The sequence below is a fragment of the Monodelphis domestica genome, chromosome 7, assembly GCF_027887165.1.
Source record: "Monodelphis domestica isolate mMonDom1 chromosome 7, mMonDom1.pri, whole genome shotgun sequence".
NCBI classification, from domain to species: domain Eukaryota; kingdom Metazoa; phylum Chordata; class Mammalia; order Didelphimorphia; family Didelphidae; genus Monodelphis; species Monodelphis domestica.
In genome coordinates, this window is record NC_077233.1 from 186,925,109 (window position 1) to 186,953,052 (window position 27,944).

The 27,944-nt window shown below is 39.3% G+C and overlaps 1 protein-coding gene across 2 annotated transcripts in view; it reads right to left on the minus strand.

The window, feature by feature from the left end:
- Nucleotides 1-890: 890 nt before the first annotated feature.
- Nucleotides 891-27,944, minus strand: part of SHISA9 (shisa family member 9) — a 484,462-nt gene continuing 457,408 nt past the window's right edge. For both annotated transcript variants that reach the window (XM_056806175.1, XM_056806176.1), the window contains one exon: nucleotides 891-5,099. In XM_056806175.1, coding sequence (XP_056662153.1) covers nucleotides 4,717-5,099 — 383 coding nt within the window. In that variant the 3' untranslated portion in view covers nucleotides 891-4,716. The remainder of the gene's footprint in view (nucleotides 5,100-27,944) is intronic.

Sequence of the window (27,944 nt, forward strand, 5' to 3'; positions counted from 1 at the left end):
TACGTGAAGGACTACAGGGACATTGTGTTACCTGTTCGGTATTGGTTGCTTTTACTTAGCTGTTTTCTTTGTTGTCAGGGTTCAATAGCAATGAGTATGTTTGTGTGCTCACTGGAGCAGATGTGCATGTGTATTGAGGGGAGTTGTCTGGAAATAACTGGTGTGAAAACCAACGACATAAATAAAATTAATTTTATGAAGAGTTCAAACAAAATAGTCTTCCTCTTCTCTTTGTACCATCAAAAAAACTAGAAACAAAGTAGATGCCTATTGATTATAGGATGGCTAAATAAATTGTGATATGTGGATATAATAAGCTAGAAATTACAGATATAAAGAATACAGAAGAGTATGAGAAAATTCATATGAGCTTATTCAATGAACTGAGAAAAATGATATACAGTGACTATAACATAAATGGTGGGGAAACCCCAAAGGGCAAAATTAAATACTGTCATATTACAATGTCCATGTCTGATCCCCACCCCAAAATAGAATTCACCTCACTCCCTACATTGCAGAAGCAGGGGATTATGGGCATGAAACATTACATATAATGTCAAATATACTAGATGCACTCACTAGGTTTTTTTAACCTTTTCTATTTTTTATTCTTTTGTAAAAGGAACAATTCTCTGGGGCAGAGGGGACAGGGGGCATAAAACAGAAGGTGAGGTAAAAGTAAAATATACCCCAAACCTGTTCAAAATGTGTTTAATGTTCAGTTAAGTAGAAAATGTAAGTCACCACAAGCTTCCCGTTTGCGAGGTATTCTGGTTATCAGGGCTCTGATTGCACCTGCCAAATGCTGCTTTTCTCTCTCTCCTGCTTGTGCTGCGTTTCCTGAAGTGAAATGAAGGCAGGGGAAGACACATGGTGGGACAGAAGCGTCACGTATAATCCATTTTTATTGCCAGGTAAGAAATTCTTATTAATATAGTGAATACATATGTTTACAAAGAAACATTCTTAGAAAACAAACAAACGTTTTGTCTTTATTGTAGGAAGTGTTATTGGTATCATAAACTCTGCAATTGTTAACAAGTATTAACACGGGGTTACTTACAGAACATACAGTTACTAAAATATTTGCACATAAAATATGCTCAAGTACACAAAAACCTGGGTCGGGGAGAGACTTGGATGCAGTTGCCAGGTGTAGCCCAAAGCCGATGATTCCAAAAGACCTTCAGCCCCAACGGGACATGGAGTCAGACAGCCTGTTTGGGATGGCAGTCAGGACTAAATAAAAGGCAGGTGGGATAGGTAGGAGAAACTGGCCCATCACGTCAGTCTTTGACTCTCTGTCTCCTAGCATTGTCCCAACTCCCCATCTCCCTGCCCCAATATGGTAGCGATTCGACATCTCTGCCATAGACCCCAAACATCCAATTTGCCCTTCAGCATAGCAGCAGGGTTACAGAGCAAGGCCTGAGGCTCCCATCTGGAGACATATCAGCCGAGAGCCCCTTCCTTGGAGAAGCTCCAGTTATTAGCCCAGCTCCAGGAAAGGAAGGCATGGTCAGAGCTGGCCATAGGCAAGGAGGCCAGTTCATTGACTCTCTATCCCATATCTCCAGCAACTCGTTTGGTGCCATTGCTTCCCCCACCTCTTTGAAGGCTGCTCTCAGGCTCCCAAGGTTCAGATCTCTTGGCAAGAGTGAGACTACAGACTCCGAGGTCTCAGGGTCTCCCCTTGCATTTCTACAGTTCCTCAGGAGAAGACAGGCAGGAAGTAAGAGGATGTAGGCTGTTTTAGGCAACCAGGAACAGATAGCCCTGTTAGCTAAAAGTCAGGAAAGGAGATTCAGGGAGGAGAAATTTTTGGAGAAAGGCGAGTCAGGAGGCAGAAGCTAATAAAGAAAGAGGCAGGGTGGAATTGGGAGAAAGGGAGGGTTAGGGAATAGAAGGAGCTATTTGGGGAATAAGAGGTCAGGTTGGATGATAGAGGAAATAGGTTGAGTGGAGGAGAAAGGGAGGAATTTGAGGGAGAGACTGAAGTCAAATAAGAGAACTAGAACCAGAGATAGTTAGAGCAGATGTTAGAGATCATCTAGTCTGATTCCCTCATTTATGCAGATGAGGAAAAAGGCCTGGGAAGATGAAGAAATTTGCCTAAGGCCACACAAGTAACTAGTGACAGGCTTAGGACCGGAACCCTAGTCTTCAGACACTCCATACAGTGTTCTTTCTACTACACTGTGAGGGAGAAGTGAAAGAAAAGAATGAGGGAAAGAGAAGAAATTTTGGAATTGAGGTTAGGAAAACATCTGAAGAGAAGCTGAGGACATGAGCTGGTATTAGGAAGAGGTTCAGCAGGCTTCCCTTTGTATCCAGGGGATGTCAAGACACTATGGTGCTGTTCTTCTTGGGTCTGAACATTTGGTGGAAAACAGGCAAGATACCAGAGCAGCACTAAATCCCTTGGTGGCTGCTTCATTACCAACTAAAATGGTGAAGAGAGAGGGAGTGGCTGGTTTTACTATGGTATTTAATAAATTTGAAAGACTTTTAACTACTGTATGCGGTGAATAACCAAAACTCAAGGACCCAAAGTAAAGGACACTACACACTTCCTGACAGAGAGATGATGGACTCGGGATGTAGAATAAGAAATTCAGTTTTACATGGCCAATGTGGAATTTGTTTTATTTGAATATGCATATTTCCCACAGAATTTCCATTTTCTCTCTCCTTTTCAGTGGGGATGGTTGGGAAGAATTAAAAATAAATGCTTTTAAATTGAAAAACAATTTTTACAATTGTTATTTGGGTGGAAGCCACCTCTCTTCAATTTTTCCTTCTCCTTCTCCTTCTCCTTCTCCTTCTCCTTCTCCTTCTCCTTCTCCTTCTCCTTCTCCTTCTCCTTCTTCTTCTTCTTCTTCTTCTTCTTCTTCTTCTTCTTCTTCTTCTTCTTCTTCTTCTTCTTCTTCTTCTTCTTCTTCTTCTTCTTCTTCTTCTTCTTCTTCTTCTTCCTTTTTTTCTTCTTCTCCTCCTCCTCCTCCTTCTTCTCTCTCTCTCTCCTCTCTCTCTCTCTCTCTCTCTCTCTCTCTCTCTCTCTCTCTCTCTCTCTCTCTCTCTCTCTCTCTCTCTCTCTCTCTCTCTCACCAAGCAAAGCAATACAAGAGATCCAGGTGTCTTTCTTCTAATATGTCATTAGTCTACAGAGATGTGTTGGGCTTCAAAGTCAATTCTGATCAACAAGTTTAAGCAATCTCACTGAGGAAAGTGTGGTCCAGAAGAGTTCTGGGAAGAGAATGAATCACAGCACATAGGGCTTGAGGGTTAGATGGGCATGGAGAGGATGTCTTCTTACCTACATACCCCTAGCATTGCAGCCACTTGGTGAATGGGCTGGGAATGGGGGAAATGGGAAAAGAGATAGAACAGAACTGGTCAACAAAATGAGGTATGAAAACATCTTCTACTACTTGAGTAAAACAAAAGGAAAGAAGCCTAAAGGAACACAGGTTGCACTTGGAAAACAAGACTATCATTGAACACCAGTGACACATTGAAGGCACCACCCACGCTTAAGTCATTTTCAGTCCAAAGCAGTTAAGTTCAGCAGCACGCTTAAGGTGAAGGAAAGTCAGAAACAGACAGTTAAGTGAGATTCAGTTCTGTCCTTGGAATAAGACAGCCTTTTCAGAGGTGGGGGACAAAAACCCAGGGTGAAGTGGCAGCTATTCCCCTATGCCCCCTCCAACAAACCTGTCCTTTAGTTGGTTGTTTGCTATTTATTTATTTGTCTTTAAGTGTCAAGGTCTTTCTTAATTTGAAGATTGTGAAGGGAAAAGGTAGATATTTTTTCTTTGTGTTTTTAAATAGAGATTTTTTATAAAAAGGTTGGATACTCTCTAAGTCACTGCCCCCCCCACCCAATAGTTCACCCCTTTACTTGAGTTACAACAGTTTTTAGAGATATCCCAGGAATAGTCTCTTTTTGTTATTTTCCTTTTCCTTTGCAGTTGGTGGGTTAAGGATCTGTTTATTTTTTGCTTCCAACAGTGATGATATGAAAGTATAGTAAGCGTGAGGGCTGGGATTGAGTTCCTTTGCCCTGGGCTTGTCACAGGTACGTGTGTCCTGATCATCAGTTATTAGAATTTGCTAACAACTCAGATCTTTGATACAAAATTCCTGGCCAAAACAATACATTTTCATATATTTTCCCTCTGTCCCATGCGAGAGTACTCTTGTGCTTGCTCTCTCTCTCTCTCTCTCTCTCTCTCTCTCTCTCTCTCTCTCTCACTCTCTCTTTCTCTCTGTGCTTTCTTCCTCTTTTGCTCTCACAAGCAAGATCAGATAGCTTGTAGCAAATAGTTTACATGGATGGAAAGTTTCTCTGGATTGTGCTACTTCTCATCAAGAATTCCAATTTTGAGTTTAAAAAAGAAAAAAATGTCACACGGATTGGGCTTGTGAGTTTGACACTGCCTAAGCTGTGAAATCCATGTAGTTTCTCAATTTCTCTTTCAGTGTATTGCTAAATGCCCCTGTCTTGGTTATCCTCAGCTGCCCATTGACCGCATGCCAGTTGTAACCCAGGAGAAGTGAGTTTCCAAGTCATCAGTTAGTGGGTTGTCAGTTCTGATTGTAAGTGTTGAGTGTGAAGGTGCGTGGGGGGAATGGGGAGGGGAGCAGTTCTTTAGATTTTGCTTTTTTGCCTCTCAGTTGAGTGTGCTCTCCAGGATGCACCCTGCAATGCCAATCTCAGACAGTCACCTCTGTTTTGCTGTTGGTGATGAAGTATGGCTGTGAGGGCATGAAGTGCTGGCTCCTCGTTGCCAGTGGCTCACTGGAGGTCGGCTCTGCAGTGCCAAGCTTGCCCTTGTTGCCATAGGCCTGACGCCGAAGGGACGGTTCATTGGCGTCCCAGCCCTTGAAGTTGGTGGTGGAGTTGTAGGCCAAGGGGTGTGTGTGGAGTTTGTTGACCCGGGACTTCTGTCCATTCTGCTTGGCAGGGCCATGCTCAGGACTAAAAGCCCTGGGTGGCTCCTCCTCCACCCGCACTGGATGAAGCGGTAGGCTCCCCTTGGCTGCCAACTCAGCCAGGTGTCTTCGTTTGGAGTAGAAGTCATCGTTGACCTTGTCAGCTGTACAAGGCAGAAAGATGGGTGGGAAAGGGAGAGGGAGAGGGTAGAGAAAAAAGAAAAGAGGCAGTTAGTGAATCCGGCAGAGAAACTGCCTTGCAACACAGACGTTAAGAAGTAATTCCAGACAAGACACATATTAGAAAACCGACCAGGGCTTGGGATGAGGTCACGGTTCTTTCTCAAACATAGCCACAGTCCTAATAGGGCAGGTCTAAAGTTGTCATTCAGAGAGAGTGTTGATTTAGGTGCTACTGAAAGAGTGTAAGATGAACCCTCTGGTCTTGCTAAATGAATCTCCATAATTTGGTTCTAGTATTAGACATTGGAGGCATGATGGGAACTGAAAATAATTTATTTACCTCAACCCAAATATCAAGCAGGCATAAAAGAAATGTAAGCGACACCCAGTCAGCACAACAGAAGACGATCAGAACAAAGAGACGGTTTTAAATGCTTTTCTCTTCATTGCACCAGGGAAACTTCTACAGGCCTGTCTCTCATATTTGATTTAGGGTGAATAAACAACTTTCAACTCCCATAATGACACCAGAAGCTAGAATGAGGGATATACAGCTTAAATTCCTTAAGTTTTACTTAGCAAGTTTAGAGCGAGCTGGATGGAGCTATCTTTTAGCTATAACCGAATTACTGCTTACCTAAAAAAGTACACCTTACAATTGGGGCAAGAACAGTGGAGCATCTTATAACTATGACTGTATTTGACAAAGGGCCATAGAGTTGTTATCATAAGTGTCTCCCACAGGTGAAAAAACTTCAGCTCAGAAAAAGGTGACTTACTTATAGTAATACAAGGTGTCTTGGGGCAAAGTCAAGACTAGAACCCAGGTCTATTGATTTTCTTAAACAACAATACAAAAAAAGGAGACAAAACAACATTTGGGAATTGTACTCAACAGAAGGTCACAGAGCAACAACTCTACAGTGCAGGAAGGTTGTAGAACAAGGATTTGTTTCTATGTAGATGACAAGGAAGGAGTTTGGATTTATTAAGTCAGTCTACAAACCAGGCACTTGTGCATAGATACACAGAAAGGCATAAATCAACCCCTCCCCAAAAGGAGCTTACATTTTAATGGGGGAGGCAAGATGTAAATAACAAAGGAACTAAAATATACAGAAAATGTAGGTAAAGAGGGAAGGGTTTAGTAGGTGGGAGACTGAGAGAGGTCCATTTGAGGTGTGTTGAAGGAGCCAGCGAAACATGAGGCATGAGAATGGGGTCTGAGCACTCTAGGAATGGGGTACAAAACTTCAACTGACAAGCAGGGTTACTCCAAAAGGCAGAGCAAGAAGTCCAACTTGTGTAATGTGTGTGCATATATATATATATATATATATGTATATGTATATATATATAAATGTATATTTAAATCACAATAGATCTTCACAATAATCACATGAAGGAGTACCATAGGTATTATGATGTTCACTTTACAGATTAAGAAATAGGCACAGAGAGTTTTAGTTACCTCATGGTTACCCATTTGGTAAGTGTCAGAAAAAGCTCCAAACCCAGGTCTCTATTGATTTGAATTTCAATATTGTTTCCACTATACCCTGCCCACGTTGGAAAGTATGCTCCAGAGCTTAAGTCCCCATCATGGCATGACTGTGACAGTGATTTTACAATGTCCTATTAATAGATGCTTGCTGATTTTCAAAGGATTAAACTATAGAAAGATTTCAAACAGAAATAAGAGTGGATCCAACATGTACCTCCAACTTTGCTCCAGGGTTTTTCATCCCAGATGATTGTCTCTCCCTCATGACTGATGCACCTCTTCCTGAGAAGGATCACACACAAACCAGCTTTTCTCCTCTCAGACAAACCTGTCTGCCTCCTCTCCTTAGCCATAGTGCTAGAGCTTGCCATGACCCAGAATCAATCAATCAATTAATCTCTCTCTCTCTCTCTCTCTCTCTCTCTCTCTCTCTCTCTCTCTCTCTCTCTCTCTCTCTCTCTCTCTCTCTCCCCCAATTTCCCTCCCTTTCCTCTTCTCCTTTACAACAATTTATTAAAGAGGCACTTTCTCAGTAAAAAAGGGGGAGAGGGAGAAAGAGGAAGGGAGGAAAGCAATGTCTGAACCATTCTCTTTTCTACCAAATTAAACAAATTGCTTATTACACCAAGGTACAAACTGCTCCTAATTTTCAGCAGCTGGAAAAGATGTTGCATATTCAGGAAGTCCTAAAGGAAAAACAACTTCTAAGGCATCCAGCTGCTCCTCCAATGGGAAAGATGGGAGTAGAGGCCCACAGTAAGTGAAATCATCAGAGCACATCTGGATATCCTGCTTTACCCCACTACAGCCCATTCTCTGGCCTCCAGAGTGGCCTCTCTGGATCCCTCCTAACCTACTAGTACCTTCCCCAAATGCACTTTGAAAGTATGCAGAACACACACACACACACACACACACACAATCTATGCCTTTGTGTGACTTCCTATAAACTGGGTAGGAAAATGAAGAAAGTCCTTGCTACAATTGGTCTTTAAGAAAAGGATATCTGAGTTAAGGCAGGACTTATCTTTAGGACTCGAATTAGGGTTGAGTTTGGGGTGCTATTATCTGATAATGGTCAATCACAGACCTTTTAGAGATGGAAAGGTTTCAGACATTATCCTATAGTGAACTTTACTTTGTAACTGTGAAAACTGTCCCAGAATGGAAAAAGTAACTTCCTATTTAGTGGCAGAGCTATTAGAGCTGATATCACCTGAACCCCAGTTGGGTGTCCATTCCCTTATAGTAACCCACTGTCTCACATAGAAAAAGTAAGTGTTTGGGTAGTAGCAATGGAGAGTAGGGCCTATATCAGGTATCAAGGAATGTGTGAATACAATAATCAATCAACAAGCATTTATTAGGATGACAGTTCCATGAGAAGCTGCTCTTATTGCTTTATTATGATTTTTCAAAACTTTATTCATTTATTTGTTTGATTCTTTGATTCATTTGAATGCTACCTAAAAATTCCCAGGTATCTCCTTCCCTTCCTCCTCTCCCTACACTTGACAAGGAACCATTTGATAAAAAGATATACATACATATAAAATTATATATTGCTTATTTCAATTTATCAGTTCATTCTCTGGGGGTGAACATAATTCAAGTCATTCTTCAAACAATAATTCTATTGCTGTATATAATATTCTGGTTCTGCTGGTTTTACTCTTAGTTCATGTAGGGCTTTCCATGTTTTTCTAAATTAATCTGTTCATCATTCCTTAAGTCATAGTAGCATTCCATCATAATCATATGCCAAAACTTTTTGAGCTTTCCCTCTATTGTCTTCTTCACTCCTGTCTCTTTTCTCTCCCCTAGATTGTAAAGACCCTGGAAATAGTCATTGTGTTTTGACTCATTTAGAACAGTAGCCAGCAAAGTGCTACACTCTGAGAGTAGTTTAATAAAGTCTTTCCCCCCCTCCAAAATACAGTAAAATCTTAATTAACCAGAATCCCCTATTTATAGCCCCTTTCCCTCCCCACATTAATTCCAACTTGATTTTTTTCTTTTTTCTTTTGCTTTTCCCCATGACATGTGAAAACAATTTTTAATTCATTAAAAAAAAATGAGCTCACATTCTCTCCCTCCCTCCCTTTCCTTCCCCCATCACTGAAACAATAAACAAGCTGATATAGATTTTATATGTACAATCACATGAAACATTTTTCCATGTTAGTCCTTTTATGGAAGAAACTCAAAACAAAAAAAAATGAAGAAAGAAAGGAAAATATATCAGATTCAAGCTCCAACAGTTCTTTCTCTAGAGACATGGCCTTTTCCACCAATCCTTTGGAATTATCTTAGATCATTGTATTACTGAGAATTGCTAATTCTTTCACTGTTGCTCATCATATTGTTGTTATTGTGTCCAATGTTATACTTGCTCTGCTCACTTCAGTTTTCATCTGTCCACGTAGGTCTTTCCAGGTTGTTTTTTTTTTCATAAATCATCCTGCTTATCATTTCTTATAGCATAATAGTATTCTATTGCAATCACATGCCATAACTTACTCAGTCATTCCCCAAATGATGGGCATCCTCTAAATTTCTAATTCTTTGCCACCACCAAAAACTGCTGTAAACATTTTTGTACCTAGAGGTCTTTTCCCTTTGTATCTCTTTGGGATACAGACCTAGTAATGGTATTGCTAGATCAAGGGGTATGTACAATTCTATAGGATGGCTCCAAATTATTCTCCAGAATGGTCAAATCCATTGAATCACAACCCTAGGAATGCATCCCGGCTTTCCCAAAATCCCTCCAATTTTTGTCGTTTTCCTTTTCTGTTACAATAATTCCCTCGTTTCAAAGACAAGCAAGTAAAGCATCTTTTATTTCCTAATCCAACTTTTAAGACACATTCTAGATTCTGACCATATTCAACCTGTGGAGGGGTGGGTTGGTTAGGAGGGTTAGTGTCCAGAGCAGGGTGGGACAGAGATTCTGATAATGTTCTTAATTCTCTTTTAGTGCTTCTCATAAAAGTTATGATCTCCCCATGACTTTCCTCTATAAGCTCCTGTCGAGTATTTAGTTCTGTATTTTGTTGAATATTAGAGGGAGCAATTGGTTGGTTTGACTGAGAAATGAGTTCTTCAAGGAGATCCAATATTACATCTACAATAATCAAAAACTCAAGGGACAGTAGTATGTCGATTAGATTTTGCCATAAGTTCCATGGGATGAGGCCTTTCAGAGAGACAAGGAATTCTGTATTTACAAGTTTGGTCATGGAGCTGATGAGCCAGCTATTAAGTAAGTTGCAGAACAATGCTTGTACTTAAAAAAAAAAAAGTATTTACTGAAAAGCCAGTTGTTAACTACGTTCTGAACTAGCTTTAACTCCATATTTCTAAAGTAAACATGGGGGGAGGGGCAGGACAAGGCCAAAAGCTTTTCCCAGGTTTCCCTTAATCCTAATTTAGGCAGTTGTTCCCTAAAGGAAGGAAATTTAGAAATAGCTCTCCTAGCCAGGACCTAGATTTAAAACAGCTGTATTCTATTTAATTTAAGGAGAAATCAAAATGTCTTTGACTCACCCACTCTTGCAGCTGTGTTTTGAAGCCGAGTTAGCATTGTTTAAAAAGACTGACTGACAGAGCAAGCAATAAAGAGAGAAGGGAAAGAGATTTCACAGAGATTTTTGAGGGTTTTTCATCACAAACTTCATGGTCAGCCATAAACTGTGACCATGAAAATATGGGTTTCAAGACTGTGAATTGCCCAAACTGTAAAGATAATTTTTAGCATCTTGATTTTATATCAAAAATAAGTGGTCGCCATGGGAAAAATTCCCAAATATGAAATACCCAAGTCAGCTGTGTTTTATGGAGATTTTAATTAATATAAATGAAGGAATTAAGGAAAGGGAAAGAGAAAGAGTAAGAGGAAATAGTAGGAAAAGGCTAGGGCCTAGGCCTTTTCTCTTTAAGAGAGAAACTAAGTCAGTCTTTAATCACTCACCACAAGATCTTTCCAAGCAAAACTCTAGTGTTCAGAGACCCAGCAGCCTCCTCTGACTCCTGACCTCCAATTCAGCTATCAAAGCTGAACTACTTCGAATTAACTTGAACTGGTTCAGATAGCTCCTTTTAAAGAGAAATTTCTCGTGTCACCTCCCCTAAATTTTCATGTCTACCAATCACAATAGACACTTTTCCTAGGAAAGCCCATTCTTAGCTTTTAGTTCTCACCTTCTCTGGGTAGATTATATCTTCTGAGTACTTCACACCTCTTTGTTAAGCTTTCCCCTTGCAATATATATATATATATATATATATATATATATATATATATATATATATATATATATATATATATATATATATATATATAGTTCCAGAAGAACTTCCAACAAAGGTTAAACAAAAAGGAGTTTTTCATTAACTTTGAATTCATTAGAAAAGGAAATTCACCAGAACTGTTACCTTTCACCCCTATTTCTCTAGAACCCCTTGTGAGCTGAGATTTTACTTTATTTGTTGAGCTGAAGCTACTCACAGTCTCCTCCCTTGAGGAGAAAGGAAACTTTTCGCCTTGGCTGCCAGCCTAGTTTCAGGGAATTCAGTCCAAAGGCTATTCTGGTTCCTTGTGGTGTTGTTCTGTCTAAGTCTATTAAGAAGTTCCCAGTCAGGGAAATGAGAAATTCATTGAGGGGCCTATTAAGAACCATTAATGAATTAATTAACCTAATCAGCCCAGGGTGCCTCTTGGGCAGACAACTGACAGGATTAGGCAAGTAATAGGTATCCATGCCCTTTTAAGAGCAGTAGCCTTCCCAGGTCAGATCTTTCTTGGTTTAAACCAGTGAGGGGAAAAAAGACTTTCTCTTCGATGAGTCTAATTGCCGTGAAGGAGTCAGCGTTGTAAAATTAAACTGTACCTGCCACCATCTGTCTCTCCTTTAATTAGCAGCAGAGTACTTGCTGTAACATACAGGTGCGGAAAGAAATTTAGTGACACTTTTATTAAAATGGAGAATGCCAAGGTAATAACCAGTTTTCAAAATAAGATGCACCTTGGAGGCACAAGGCCAAGTTCATGTGGTTTTCCTTAAGAAAAACCTTTCATTTAGTTGTGACACGGTTCATTGTCTTTGAGAGTCATATTTATCCGTCTTAGACAACGAAATTCCACTCAATGAGTTAACTCCCCCTACCAAATGTTTTTTAACACTTACCATGTCTTGCTTGTCTGAATTTACAGCCATTATATGGGAAGGATGCTTGTATTCCTCCCATATTTCCTTAGACCTGTGATCTCATTAGTATATGGAGTTCATGGGTGAGGAAACACCCTCTACAAAAGTGAATTAACATCACTTCTGCAACTCATAATCACGGAAGGCTGCATAGAAAACCCTGAAAGATTCAATGGTTTGTCCACAGTCCTGCAGTGAGGTTGTATCAGAATAAGGACTTGAAACCAAATCTCTTTGATTTGGAGACTCGCTCTCTATCTGCTACTCACTCTCATTTCTATTTGTCTGAGGGAATGAGAATTAACTTCCCTAGCCCACAACCAAATATGCCCATCCTTCTCAACTCTCACCATGTCTCATTTGTCTCCATTTATAATCCCCATGTGGGAAGAGTGCCTATACTCTTCACAGGCACAACTAAAATATTTTGATACTTTAAAACTTATTTTTGATGGACTCGGTGCTTTCAGAACTGTTTGTGAATGGGCAGAGCTGCCCTCTTGGATATGGAAAACGTGTTTTCTCAGCTTTGTTTTTTGATAGAAAGAAAAAGTCAGAGAGGTTATGAGTGGGAGAAAGTTGACAACTATTGATTCTAAAAAGATCTATATATTCCATTTTACCCATTCTACATTTCAATATGCAATATAACCCCATTACTTTCCACATGCATGAAAAGGGCCATATGAAAATCTGTTGCATTTATATTGAACTCTAATTTTAAACCAATCTCATTAGGGTTAAAATGAGTGCAGTGGTGTTGGGGAGGACAAGGAAAGAAGACAGGATTTGCTCTGGGACTGGCAACCCTTAAGAATAGATATCCTCTATGACTGTGGATGTAGGCACTAAACGATCACCCTAGAGCAATTATCAATAATATGGAAATATGTCTGGATCAATAATACATATAAAAACCCAGTAGAACTGTGAATTGGCTACTGGGTGGGTGGAGAAGAATATGAATTGAGTAACCATGGAAAAATATTCTAAATTAATTAATTAAATAAAAATTTTCAATTAAAAAAAAGAATAGATATTCTGGTGCAGAGTGAAAGGAGCAGAACCAGGAGAACATTAAAACAGAGATGGATATACTGTGGCACAATAGAATATAATAGACTTATCTACTAGTAGCAGTGCAATGATCGATGGAGATATGATTGGGGATATAGACTCTAAATGATCACTCTAGTGAAAATATCAATAATTTGGAAATAGGTCTTGATCAATGACACATGTTAAACTCAGTAGAATTGCTCCTTGGCTATGGGAGGGTGATAGGAAGAGGGGAGGGAAAGAACATGATTCATGCAACTATGGAAAAAATATTCTAAATTAATTAATCAAAATTTAATTTAAAAAGAACAGATATCCTGGGCATCACGCTTCCTCTTTGTACTCTGATGTCCTTAATATATTTTCCCACAGCATCAGAGCCATACAGTAGGCAGGAGATTGGTTTAATGGTTCAGGACCTACAATCATATATTTAACCACCAGGGGTGCTGTTGCCCAATTGCTTCATCTTTTTCAGAAAGGTGCTTCTGTGTTCACAGGAGTGACTATGCATTCTACCTAACACCAGAAGTCACTCAAAAAAAAAAAAAGACAAGTACTCTCTGGTTCTCAGAGAGCTAACTGGCTCTGTTCTCAACCTCTTTCACAATCACCAGGACTTATCTAATTAGCTGATGGATGTGCTGTCCATGGATTCATCCAGTTGAATTTTTTGTGGTACCCTAATCAACCAGGCTTCCCTCTTCTTTTTCCTTCTGAATTCAATGGACTCCAATTACATGAGCCTAGGATAATGGGATCAATCACAGAAACATGGCTTCACTGTGCCAAATCCCTTACTCAGGATCATAAAAACAAAACATCAAAAATAAAATATATTAAAATAACCACATGGCAGGACAAATGGCCCTGTTCCTCCCAGACCCAGGCTAGAGCTTTCTTGGTCCACAGACAAACCAACCCAGGAGGTTAAAGTTATATAGTTCAGACATTTTGATTCAAATACCCTGTCATATTTAGGCAAAGTTCAAAGAAAATCCAGTTTAAGGACCATTTAGTCAGGTGTTTATTATTCCTATCTTCCCATTTATTTTGCCCATAGAAAGGTCACAGACATCTTCCCAAGTATCTCCCAGTTACGTCCATATTTCCCAGTGCATCAATGTTCAGTGAGTAGGGGTTCAAGATCCACAAGGTCCCCTGGCTTTTCCTCAGTCACTGCTCTATTCCTGACAGGTAATTCCATCTTTAAACTACTTCCCAGTTGGCTCATTCGCTGGGTTGCATGGGAATCAGGACTACTCTCCTGAATGTTTATTTATCCTAGAGGCAGAACTAGGTCAAAGGTAGGTTCAGAAAACGAGACTCCCCTTTAACTTGTCATTTTTCTGCCTTCCCCTGGAACAATTCTACCCCCTACATAAGTTGAAATTCACCTCTCTGTATTATTTCATAGAGTAAACTTCAGGGGCATTCTCATTTTTAAGGATGGTTTGACCCCAAATATGTGGCCATAGCATGTTGGTTGGTAAGGGCATATAGAAGCAAAGAACTGCAGCCTACCTATATACCCTTGCCCTCCTCCACACTTCCCTATACATAGAAGGGAATCAGAAATCATGTATTCTAACCCATACTTAAAGCATGAATTTCATCTAAAATATCCCTAATGTCATCCTCTTAAGACGCTAGGATAATAAATTTGAAGAATCGACTAGTCCAACACTCTCATTTTACAGTTGAGGAAGCTGAGGCCAAAAGAGATTAAATGACTTATTCAAGGTAACGTAACTGGGAAGTGGAAGGGTCAGAATTTGAACTCACATCCTTTGACTCTAAATCTAGTACTCTCTCTACTCAAAAGCCTTCAGTAACAGAATTTTCTTTTTCCTCTCTGCCACAGGTCCTTTGACTTCTTCTTAGAATAATAATTCTAAATATTGGGAGTTCTTTTTATGTTACTTCCAGGTAACTTCTGCTCAATTTTATTCTCTGGGACCAAAAAAAAAAAAAAAAGCAAGTCTAATCTTCCATTTGACAGTTCTTCAAATTTTGCAACACTCTTTTTGCAACTCTGTCACCCCATCTCCCCCAAATTCTTCTCTTCTCCAGGCCAAATGACTCTAGAGTTCCTTCAATTGATCTTTGTGTGAAGTTATTTCCCCTTTATTACTCTTATCACTTCAATAATATAAATATAAATAAAACAGCACAGATAGAAGAGGCTTTAGAGGTCATCTTATTTGCCCCTCAATCAACCCCCATTTTTCTGACGGTGACATGAGAACAAGATTAGAATGAGTGCATAAAAACAGGCCTCTTGACAAGTTTTTTTTTAAAGAATTTATTCATTAAAATCTTTTACAGGGTTGAACATATAAAACTGATTTCAAATTATTCACTTTCTCAGGAAGTGGAGAAGGGAGGAAGGGATGGAGAGAATTTGAAATTAAAAAGTAAAAATAAACCAATAAATGTTAAAGATTGTTTTTACATGTAATTGGAGAAAAATAAAATAGTTTTTAAAAGAATTTATTCAATATGTTCTAAACTGAATAATGTATTTTACTTGCTTATGCTCTTCATAATGTCATACATAACGTGAAGAGGCAAACAGAAGAGGCCTGTGTGCTTTTTCCATCCTTCTTGCTTTCACACACTCTTCTGAGTGTCCTCTACTTTGTCAATGTCCTTCCTAAAATATGATACTAGAACTGGACAGATGTAGTGTGACCAGGAACCTTCTAATGCAATAACTTCATAAATTGGCCTCCTTCCTTCCGATGTCCCATCTCTAACTCATCTACCAGACAACTGCCATATTATTATTTTTATATCACAGATGTGATCATGCCACCCAACCTCACCTCCCTCTGAAAAAAAATCTTCAATGGCTCTCTACTAGTTCTAAAATAATATATAAATATATAAAATTATATATATATGTATGTATATATGTACATATAATATATAAAATCCTCAGCCTGGCACTTGAGACCTTCTTCAGTCTAGTCACAATCTACCTTTCCAATGAATGCTGGAAAGTATTTAATAATATTCCTTTTCATGCACTCTCTATTCTAGTAAAACTAGCTTCTCTCCATCCATGCCCTCTATACCTTTATGCAGTTGGTCCCCTCTATCTGGAATGTATTATCTCCTCATACTATATAGAATTTCTAGCTTCCTTCAAAACCTAGCTTAGGTGCAATCTCCTCTTGAGGTCTTTTCTGCTTTCATATCCTCCCCCCACCAGTCAATACTCTTTAAATTATATTAAATTAATTAAAACAATTTTATATATAAAATAACATTGTAATTAATTAATTAAATTTGGGTTTGGATTAAAAATACTCTTTTAAAATTACAGTGTAATTTCACATTATTTGTACATATTATATCTCCGTGCATAAACCCTGCCCCAGTAAAATGTAAGCTCTTTGAGGACTGGCAGTGATTAATGGTACTGTATCCTTGAAGCCAAACATAGTGCCTTGCAATGAATAGATTATTAGTTTATTGATCAATTCCCTCATTATGGAGACCACATTTCTACATTTGTAGCCAAAGTTCACATTAGTTTTGACATGGTGCCATGTGCAGAAAAGCCCTTTTTGCAGAAAAGCTTACATAAGTAAATATGGTCTCTTCCTGGGGAAATGTCAAGATGTCAGAGCCAGACATTCCCAGTTTGTTTAATCAAACTACCACTGGAGGGAGAAAAAAAAATCTCATAAAGCCAATCTTACTTCCCTTCCTTCCTTTGTAAAGTGCATCAATGCTTCAAAACACTAAGGGGTTGGTATTTTTGTTCCAGAACTATCTGAGATTATAATAAGGAGGTGATGCTTGTTTCTACATAAAAGACTTCACAAACCAGCCAAAGCGTGGCACCATTTTCATTGGGCAGGGCAGAGATGCCTCACTGAAAAAGCTTACTCTATCTATCTTCAGGCTTTGCTTCCTCCAGCCCTAGCTGGTTTTATTGTGGTACTTGAAATTGATATAGAATCCTTAGCTTCTTTCAAAATACAACTTTGCAAAGAGCTCCTAAAGCCCTCTACATATATTATCTCCATTTAGGTTCCAGCCACCCAGTGAGGGAGGTGTTGGAATTATTGGTCCTAGTATTATCGTGTCTATTTTATGAATGAGAAAACCAGTTAGTTCATTTTAAGTGACTTGGCCATGTTTACACAGCTAAGAGAAGCACAAGGGGCAGGACTCAAACCCAGGTTTTCCTGACTTGGCTCAGAACTCTCTCCACCACTGACTACTCTCTTTCTCACAGAACAGACCACCAAACCAGAGGGAAGGCTCAACATCAAAGAAGAGCTCCTTGAAGGAATGGCCATCAAGGGCTGGGTCAGGAAGCCAGAAAGAGCCAAAGGCAGATCTTTATTTATTCACACGTTCCTTCTCACCTTTTCCCCATTCTTTGGCAAGTGGATTGGAATCCAAATCTCCCAAAATGTCACCCTTCCTCAAACGTTCCTGAAAAGTGCTGTTAAAGCAAAAGACTGTGAGGAGACTGTTTGGTGGCCAGCCTGCCTCCCTCAGCTTTTGGAGAGAAAGGTAGGCTGGGGAGATTATTTGCAAGGCATTGAAGAGTGATCTATATTTAGGCTTTCATTTCCTTTCAATGCTGGAACTCCTGGAACTTGGGTTGCCATTTGGCTGTGACTGTTTATAAATAACAGAATGGAAAATAGCCTTCTATTGTAGGGCTCAAGGTGAAGAAAATGCTGCTCGAACTCTGAAACGGTCCCTGATTTGAGTTTGTGGTAGGACTAATTGGGGGTCTTCATGGGAGAGCGTAGCTCTGGTTCTCAAGCCACTTTGTTCCTGGGGGATGAGGCCCAAACAGCTACTATAATCCCAAATTGCTGTTCTAACACACTCGTAGTGTTGGAAGGGCAATAGGGAACCAGATAACCTTGCAGCCGTGGTTCATAGGAGATAGGAAGGAGATGCACAAGGAGGACAAGAGGCAACTTGACAGGTCTAGACAATTAAGTGCTAACTTGTTCTGCTCTTCTGTGACTAGCTAGAGGCAAGCACCAGTCTGCTCTTTAAATTAAAGCTTCTATTTGCTTGACAGAGGACAACCTGCTGCCTGCACTGATTATTTTAAAAAAGGGAGCAGGTAAACCTGGGATCTAATTTTATTTATTTATTCATTCATTCATTCATTCATTTATTTTAGGATCACTGCAAATTTTAATACATAGCAGTTTTTACAAATGAGGAAACCGAGGCCCAGGTATATTAAGTGACTTGTTCACAGTCTTTGATTTTTTTTAATTTGGAAAATTTTATTTAATTAATTGATTTAGAATATTTTCCCATGGTTTCAAGATTCATATTCTTTCCCTCCCCTCTCTCCATCCCCCTCCCATAGCCACATACAATTCCACTGGGTTTTACATGTATCTTTTTTTTTTAAACCCTTACCTTCTATCTTGGAATCGATACTGTGTATTGGCTCCAAGGCAGAAGAGTGGGATGGGCTAGGCAATGGGGGTTAAGTGACTTGCCCAGGGTCACAGCTAGGGAGTGTCTAAGGTCAGATCTGAACCCAGGACCTCCCATCTCTAGGTCTGGCTCTCAATCCACTGAGCTACCCAGCTGCCCCCTACATGTATCATTGATCAAGACTTACTTCCATATTATTGATATTTGCACTACAATGATTGTTTAGAGTCTATATAACCAATCACATGGAATCTAATTTTAAATAAAATAACCCATTTTTGGACATGACTAGTGTGTCCATATTTCCCAGTGCATCAATGTTCAGTGAGTAGGGGTTCAAGATCCACAAGGTCCCCTGGCTTTTCCTCAGTCACTGCTCTATTCCTGGCAGGTAATTCCATCTTCAAACTACTTCCTAGTTGGCTCATTCCCTGGGTTGCAATGGAATCAGGACTACTCTCCTGAATGTTTATTTATCCTAATGGCAGAACTAGGTCAAAGACAGGTTCAGAAGCAAAGCGAGTCTCCCCTTTAACTTATCATTTTTCTGCCTTCTCCTGGAACAAATCTATCCCCTACATAAGTTGAAATTCACCTCTCCAGTGTGGGAATTTGTTTTATTTGACACAACATATTTGTTACAAAGACTTTTTTATTTTATTTTATTTTGGGGGGGGAAGGGGTAGGAAGAAAAGAAAAAAAATAATGTTAATTTGGAAATAATATTTTTAACATAAAAAGTATCAGTTTATTTAAGGATCAAGAAGAGAAATGGAACCTATATTCTGGACCACCATTTAAAGAAAGCTTCATGGTTGCAAAGTTTCTCACTTCCTTTGGCTATCTCAATTTTGTATATCTAGTCCATTTATCTGATGTTTTGACCTCAACTTATTTGTAGAGTCACAAATTTATACTGGCAGAATAGAAAACTGAGGCCTAAAGAAGTTAAGTTATTGAATCATCAATCAATATTTACTAAGTGCCTACTGTCATTTGCTGGGCTCTGTGGCAAGGACTGAGAATACAAAGAAAATCAAAAAATAGTCCTTGCCCTCAAGGAGCTCACAGTCTAGTAGGAAAAACAAGGTCATACTAGTAGAAAGCAGCAGAACTGGATCTGAATACAGGTGTTCTAAATGCAAATGTAGTACTCTTTCCATTATACCCATTGCTCTTAACTGCCAGAATCTCATGAACACATTTAAAATTTTTTAAAATATGAAAGAACTTTTACTAGTCCATGAACTATGGTTGCTATGGGGTAGAACCACAGCGGATCTGAATATACTCATCTCCATGACCCAAAAAAAGGAAATTCCCATCTACTTTTTGTCTTCTTTTTCTTCATTCTGGTCATAAATGAGAGCGTACAGACCAAAAAGTGAACATCCCCAACCCAAGAGACGCCAGCAATTAAGGGAGTTGATAGAGTAACATGGAAAAGCAAATGAGTCACATTTGTTACCTACATTGACTGAAAGGGGAATCCATGGACAATGCCATCCCTCAATCTCTGATTCCTAATTAGAAGAAAGGTTTTCTAGGTAGTGTGGTTCTGCAAGTTAGCCTTCTAACCAAAGAAGGGAGATTTCTCACTTTATCTTCCACAGATTTTGTCTGTAATAATTCCAATTTCATAAGCAGCTGCCTTTTATGTCAGATGTCAAATGTGTGACCCTTGATAGGCTTCTTACATCCTACAGCATTCCCAAACATAGACTGAACTGGAGTAAAATGTAGTTGGGAAGTAAATAAAAAATATAATAAAACATAGATAATATCACATTTTAAAACTGTCATTATATGACCCACAGGGAAACCTATTTCTACTTGAATTTAACACCCCTGGTTTATGTGGCTCTGCAATTGGAGGAACAATTGGTCTAAAGCCATACTTAAGGGAACACGGGGTCTTAGCCCTTGAAGCCCCCCTACCCTCCTGCTTTAACAGAGCTGGTCCATTGAGTTTGGGGGAATGGGATGGGGGTGAACTGTTTACTTAGAGATTTTGAAGGCCATTTCTCTTCTGAGAGAAAGTCTAAACCTTAAGGTTGCCCTATCTATTGCAAGGACAGGCATTGAGGGACAGAAAGAATCACTACAGTGTCATGGTGTTGCCTTATTGAAATCTCAAGTTCAGTTTCCTTCTGAGGGAAAAATAAACCAATGGGTATTCCTGGGTTGGAAGAACTTTTGGTTTTTGAGAGTCCTTTTATGGACTGGGTTCTTATCAGTTCTTGCCATTTTCTGTGGGATAAAATAGTGTTCTGTCCCTGATACAACTGAGGACCCTTTTAAATATATTTACAGATATATTCTACTCATAATTTATATTTGGTGATTTTCCCAGAGTAAACTCTGGGTGAATACATAGCCAGGTGAAGAAATGTTGGCCTTTTAGGGCCAAAACCCAAGATCAAATATGGTCCAGGTAAGTTCAAACCTGAGAGCCCTGCACCATGCAAGCAAGTATGGTATTATCTTGGGGAAACACTAAGAAGACTGGGACAGAAGCAATTCTTTCCTCTAATAAACACAGAAACTCAAAACATATTGTCAATCTCACACTCTCTATTCTTCTTTTCTCAGGTGAATTTTAAAACACAGAAGTATTAGTGTTGGTTTGGGGGAGGGAGATGTACAGTGTCAAAGTCTTAATCTGTCAAGATTCTAGATGCCCTGGCTGTACTTGTAGATATTTTAAGAGGGTTGCCTTTCAACTGCTGGAAAGCATGTTAACATTTGCCTGTGACTGCTTACAAATAACATGATAAAAAAATTCTCCTGTCAAAGGCTTTGAGGTGAATAAAATTCTGTTTTGCCTCCTAAAATGCACCTGATTTGAATTGTATAGGGCTGGTAAGGGTACTTCAGGGAAAGCATGTCCCTTCTCTCTGTTTTTCCCCCTTTCTGCTTTTTGAACAGGTCATTGAGAACATGGGGCAACTACATAGTTCAGTGGATAGAGAGCCAAGACCAGAAATGGAAGGTCCTGGGTTCAAATCTAGCCTTAAATACTTTCTAGCTTTGTGTCCCTGGGCAAGTCATTTAACTCCAACTGCCTAGTCCTTCCAGCTTTTCTACCTTGGAACAGATACCAAGTATCAATTCTAAAACACAAAGGGTTTTAAAAAATATCTAGACCAGTAGGTGCTAGTGCAAAAAAAAAAATGTCCTAGCATTTTTCTCTCTTCTTTTTTTAGAATCTCGATTTAAAGTGGGGAATGCTCCTGGGGTTTTGCATTCTCAGCAGACAGAAACGAGAAAGTCAAAAGAACAGCAAGTCTTCAAAATGCAAAAGAAAGCCAGTGGAAGAAGAAGCCAGAAGACCTGTGTTTGTGATGAACGAGCCTCTTTTTTTCTTGGATCCCAGCCACTGAGATAAAAATGGGAAAACTAGGCATTGAACTTAGGTCTAATCAGGCAAGACTCTCAGCCAGTCTTGCAGGGATTCCCACATGTGCTTAGCTTTTTCAGGAGAAAAATTTGGAAAAGCAAGCCAGGAGGCTGAATTCTTGTCTCCCTTTAATCCTGTTCCAGAAAGCTTGGTTCTAAAGAGAGCTCCTGCCACTTGTCGGGAATGATTCAAATGTAATAGGAAAGGGCTGTGGCTTCAGGATATCACCAAAGTTTCAAGGCTGCCTAGAGCTCTGCCTTTATTCCTGGAGGTCTGCCAAACCATAGGGATCCTGCTGTTGACATTACAGTGACTGTTGGGCTTTTGGGGGGAGTCTTTTGAAAAACCCAGACCTTTGTTTCCTCCCTCTCGCCATTCTGATGTGCAGTTAACCTATTTCGGAAGCTGTTTAGCTTGACAAGATGATTTTGAAGGAGGATCCAGCCTTGTCTGACTACAGTGCCTTGTACATTCAATTTGATCCAATATGATCCAATTGAATTCAACCATCATTTATTGAGGTTGTCCATCGGCATGTTTGTACTGTACAGATAGTTTGGATGGACAAGAACTGAACTGAGAATTGAACAGGAAGAAGGGAGTGGATTAGATTGCCTTCAGGAAATGGAAAGGTTCCTCTAATGTCCCTTAGTCTTCCATAAAGGCTAAGGTCAATTTGTTAAATACCAGAATCCTACTGGTGCTACTCTAGGAAGGAACACAACAGTCCTGGAGGAATTAAAAGTGAATTAAAAAGTGAAATAAAAAATTTAAAAAAGCTCAGAGAGCAATGGAGAGACACAAGATGGGGCTAAGAAGGATACAAAATAGAACCATTGAGGGATTCTAAAGAACAATAGGAAAAGATGTCATTAAGAATTATATGACTAGAAGAAAAGATGGTTCTTCTCCCAATGGCAAGGGTGAAGTATGGTAGATGGACAGAGTACTTCACTTGCAGCCTCACAATGTCAGGAGAAAACAAGGAAGACCTTTAGCATATTGGGTAGTAATAAGAGAAAATGTGCATTGATAACAACTGAATACCAAAAACAGATTAAAGCACTGTATCATAGGGTGAGAGCTGTGAGGGATCTTAATCTACAAACGTTTATGAAGTGCCTAATATGTGCCAGGCACTGAGGATACAAAAAGAAGCAAAAGATAATCCTTGGTCTCCAGGATCTCACAATCTAATGGGACCTTTAAGGCAATCTAGTCTTGCTCCCTTATTTAACAGACTGAGAAATCGAGACTTGGAGAGGAGGTAGATTTTCAGATTTGGAGCTAGAAGAAATCTACTTTAAAGATTATCTAGTCAAATCCCTTAATTTTTCAGGTGAGGAATTTAAGTGATTTCGCTCAAGGTCAATGAATGGCTGGACCAATATTCAAACCTGAAACTTCTGACTCTAAATCCAATGTTTCCCCTTATTTGTGTACCAGAAAATGACATAAGTAGTCAATCGGTTAGTCAGCCAGTCAATAAACATTTATTAAGTACCTACTATGTACCAGGGAATGTGCCAAATAAGCATATCAGGGCAGTTTCTGATCAAATTGAGAATTCTCTAATAGATCTGTTTAGGTACTTGGGTATGATTTTTCCCTGATCAAATTGAAGAAATTCCCAAATGAAATTGATGGGACTCAGAGCACTCCTAAGTGATTGGGTGAAATTCAGCCACAGCTCTAATAGGAAGTTTCCCCCACTTTTTGAAACTCTCAGCAGCTAAGGGCTTTATCTTCAAAGTCTGTATTTTTTCCTTTGTGCCTTCTTCTCGAGTATAGCAATGTAAGAAGAGTCATGTCTCTCTGTCCATCCCCATGACCACCAGAAACAGCAATGTTGACTTGTAGCTCAAACACAGGCGGAAGCTTGTACCTATTACACATGTCTTGAAAGGGGAGTTGGAGACTGCAGTTTCTGAACCTCAACTTCTTATACATACAAGTGTATACATATGAAGAGTCATTCTGATTCATTTAGGCAGGATGATCTTAAAATCCATCTTTCAAAAAGAGAAAGGAGATTCCCTAAGCAGTACCAGCTTTGAGAGTTACCTTGTGGGTAGCTCCAAGTTTAGGACCAAAATGAATCAGGCTTTTCTGGGCTCTTCATTTAAACTAATAAAATTTTACTTGTGACTCCATTTCAGCAATTTTCCAAAAGCGAGTGAGCAAGGGATCCCTGTGGCAACTCATTTTTACCACCTGTACACTCCCAAGATGGCTCATCAAAGGTTGCATAGCTTAATAGGTTCAATTGTTTGCTTTGTGTTTTTCAAAGAGTATTGAGCTCCAGTGCTAGTGGGATTGGATTTTTATTAAAAATGTCTCACATCCTTTTTTCCCCTGCTCCATGTATTGCCAGGAACAGAAGGAAGACCGCCTGCTGCCAAACCAATAAGGAAAAAGAGAATATTAAAAAGTCAGATTTCCATGAAGTAATACTTCAAGGTAGCTTTCATGTGGAAGCTTTTCCAGGGATTCCAAGTGGCCTCATCACACACAGGGCTCAGCTTCAGCTGGAATTGGGCACAAATTAAGGGTTTTTTCTTTTATTTTGCATCCTGTGAAACTCTCCTGGAATGAAAACTTCTGACTTGAGGCTCTGACATTTTGCTTTTCTGGACCATTCTCATCTTTAAAACATCCTCTAGCTTTCCACCCCTCCCTTCTCCCCTTCCCCAACTACATACAGTACAAAGTCATATTTAACTTGAGTGTCTGCTGACTAAATCAACAGTTCAACTCCACCACATTCATATGAATGCTCAAGTATCAAGGAGCTTCACTAGGCCAGTTTGTCTTTCTGGCTAACAGTAATAATAATTTACATTTTTAGTGCTTTACAAAGTTTCATTTTCTCCCCTCCTCCCCCCTCTTGTTCTCTCTCTCTCTCTCTCTCTCTCTCTCTCTCTCTCTCTCTCTCTCTCTCTCTCTCTCTCTCTCTCTCTCTCTCTCTCTCTCTCTCTCCTTCCTCCCTCCCTCCCTCTTTCTCTCTCTGTCTCTCTCTCTCCCTCTTTCTCTGTCTGTCTGTCTCTCTCTGTCTCTGTCTCTCCCTCTTTCTCTATCTGTCTGTCTGTCTGTCTCTCTCTCTGTCTCTCTGTCTCACTCTTCTCTGTCTCTCCCTCTTTGTCTGTCTGTCTCTGTGTCTCTGTCTCTCCCTCTTTCTCTCTGTCTGTCTGTCTATCTCTTTGTCTGTCTATCTGTTTCTGTCTGTCTGTCTCTCTCTCTGTCTGTCTCTGTCTGTCTCTCTGTCTCTGTCTCTCCCTCTTTCTCTGTCTATCTGTCTGTCTGTCTGTCTCTGTCTCTCTCTCTCTGTCTCACTCTGTCTCTGTCTCTCCCTCTTTCTCTCTGTCTGTCTCTCTATTTCTTTCTCTGTCTCTCTCTCTGTCTGTCTCTGTCTGTCTATGTCTCTCTGTCTGTCTCTGTCTCTCCTTCACTTTGAAGTATAATTATCTTTACAGTTGTAGAGACTTATAGAGCTTAAGTTCATTGAAGGATCAGAGAAAGGAAATGAATTTCCTACATCACACAGAAAATGGCATAGCCAGAACTTGAACTCAGATCTTTTTTATTCTAAGTTCAGGGTACCTTCCACTGCACTATGCTAGCTGCAGCCAGGGCTCAGACCCATAAAAATGAAGTGGGCAAGTCATATGATCAGCAGTCTCCTCATTCAGCTTATGGCACTCTCTCAGACTACATAGCAACCTCTCTCCTAGGTAAACTGCCTTATTGCTCAGGACCTCTGGCTGGCCCTTCCCCAGCTGTGGGTTCTTGCTTTCTTTCCCTCACCTCCTCCCAAAAGGAAGCTTGCTCTCTGCCAGCTGGCACACTGGAAAGAATTTGGTAAATGAATTCACACTAGGTTGTTCATGACTGATAATGACTTCATACGTTATCCTTAGGATATAGAATTGCATTTTAACAGGGGAAAGTGCTTTAATCTAATAATAATAGCTAATATTTATATAGCACTTCAAAATTATAAAGCACATTCCTAGGTTTTATTTCATTTGATCTTCACAGCCCCCTTTATGCAATGTTGCCTCTTTTACAGAGGAGGAAACTAAGTCTGGAAGAAATTAAATTATTTCACCCCTGGTCATTTGGCTAGTAGGAATCAGCGATGAGATTCAATCCCAGGTCTCTAGGTCCTTCACCCTTTCCACTGCACCTGGATGACTTTCCATAGAACAGTTTCTTAGCCACTTTTTCTGCCCTGTGGCCCTTTGCTCCCTATGGAATGCATACGATAAAACAGAAAGGATTATTTTGAAACACAATTATCCATATATTTTTTAAAGTTCATGGACTCTAATTTAAGAACTACTGATGTAGAAAAATAAATCTCTGAGAGACAATATTGTATAGAGGATACAAAGTGAGACTTATTATGTGACAACTCTGAATCCTGCCTCTGTTATTTCCTACTTATGTGATCATAGTCAAGTGCCTCAACATTTCTGGGCTTTAGTTTTCTAATTTGGAAAATAGAGAAACTACCAATGAAATCTTCCTCATTCCGTTTTTGTGATTAGATGACATGACATCTAGAAAGTATTATGAGAATTTTAAAGTACTACATATTAGTTCTCATTATCATACTTAATGAGATTTTAGGTGTCATGCCAACAAAAAAGATATTTCCTTGCTGCAAGAATACATAGAGAAAACATAATAAAACACATGTAAGAACCATAGTTTGGCATCCTCCTTTCCATCTCAATTCTAGAACTAACCTTCTTTGTTGTTGGGTTTTTTTTTTAATTTTAAAAATAAACTGAACAAACAACAATAAAGATAAGCATTTTAAAATGTTTTAAAAAGAAGACTGTATTTGAAAATGCGCTTCTATAATAAGCATATATTAAATACTTACCAGGTTCTGTGCTAAGCGCTGAGCATAAAAAGAAAAGGCAAAAAGTTCCTGCCCTCAAGGAGCTACATTCTAATGATGGAGGAAATATATACAGATACGATTATGTACAAGATATATTTATGAATATACAAAGTAAATAAAAGATAACTTAGAATGGGAGGCACTGGCTGTTGTGGGGCTTGCAAGAAAGGTCTCGTGCAGGATATGTTACTTGAGTTTACTCTTGAGAGAAACCAGAGCTTCTAAGAGATGAACAAAAAGGGAAAACTTTTCAGCTATTAGGGACAGTCATGCAAAGGTGTTAACAAAGGAGTGCTGTGCATGAGGATGGCATGTGTGTCTACACTATAGTTCAAGATGCTTATGGAGCTCATGATTTAGACCAGGGTTAGATAGATCTGTGAGTCATTTATATAGAGATCATAATTTAAACAATAGGAGCTGGGGGCAGCTGGGTAGCTCAGTGGATGGAGAGCCAGGCCTAGAGATGGGAGGTCCTAGGTTCAAATCTGGCCTCAGACACTTCCCAGCTGTGTGACCCTGGGCAAGTCACTTGACCCCCATTGCCTAGCCCTTACCACTCTTCTGCCTTGGAGCCAATACACAGTATTGATTCCAAGATGGAACGTAAGGGTTTAAAAAAAATGAGGGATGGTTAAGTTAAAGACAATCAAAAACAGTTCCTTAATAAGAACACATTTAAAAGCTTGGTAGAAGTTGTGAGAGCCTGAGTTCTGCTGGTATCATTTTTAAGACATTATAGTCATCTCCACCCTATTATAAGGCATTTAACTGGACCTTAGTAGAGAAATTTTATATATTTCCTACTATAACATAGGAAAATATTATTAATGACCTCAGATACCATAATAGTTACAATCTGATTAATGTGAACAATGAACTAATGAATTGATCACTAATTTAAACTGCATGTTTATATTGGGCTATAATGAAATACCACACTTTATACAATTAAAATTGTAGACAATGAGAATTTGAATATGAGACTACTTCACAGGATTTATTATTCACACTATGTGGGACCTAGCTTTATTCATATTTTTATTCAACATTTTCTCCTGGATTAAAGAACCCTAGTCCCTTTAACTTCTCTTTGGAGAGAGTGATCTTCTAAAGTAATTTATATTCCTCAGGCAAATATTTCCATAAATAATAAACATCACAATCTTCGCCAGAAAGTCATTCAAAGACAGCAATGCTGAAAATACACCTGCTTTTTCTTATTTAAAATTAGAATGCTGGAGCTATAAAAAGTCTGAAAGCTCATCTGCCCTAAACCTTCATTTTATAACTGAGGAAACCAAA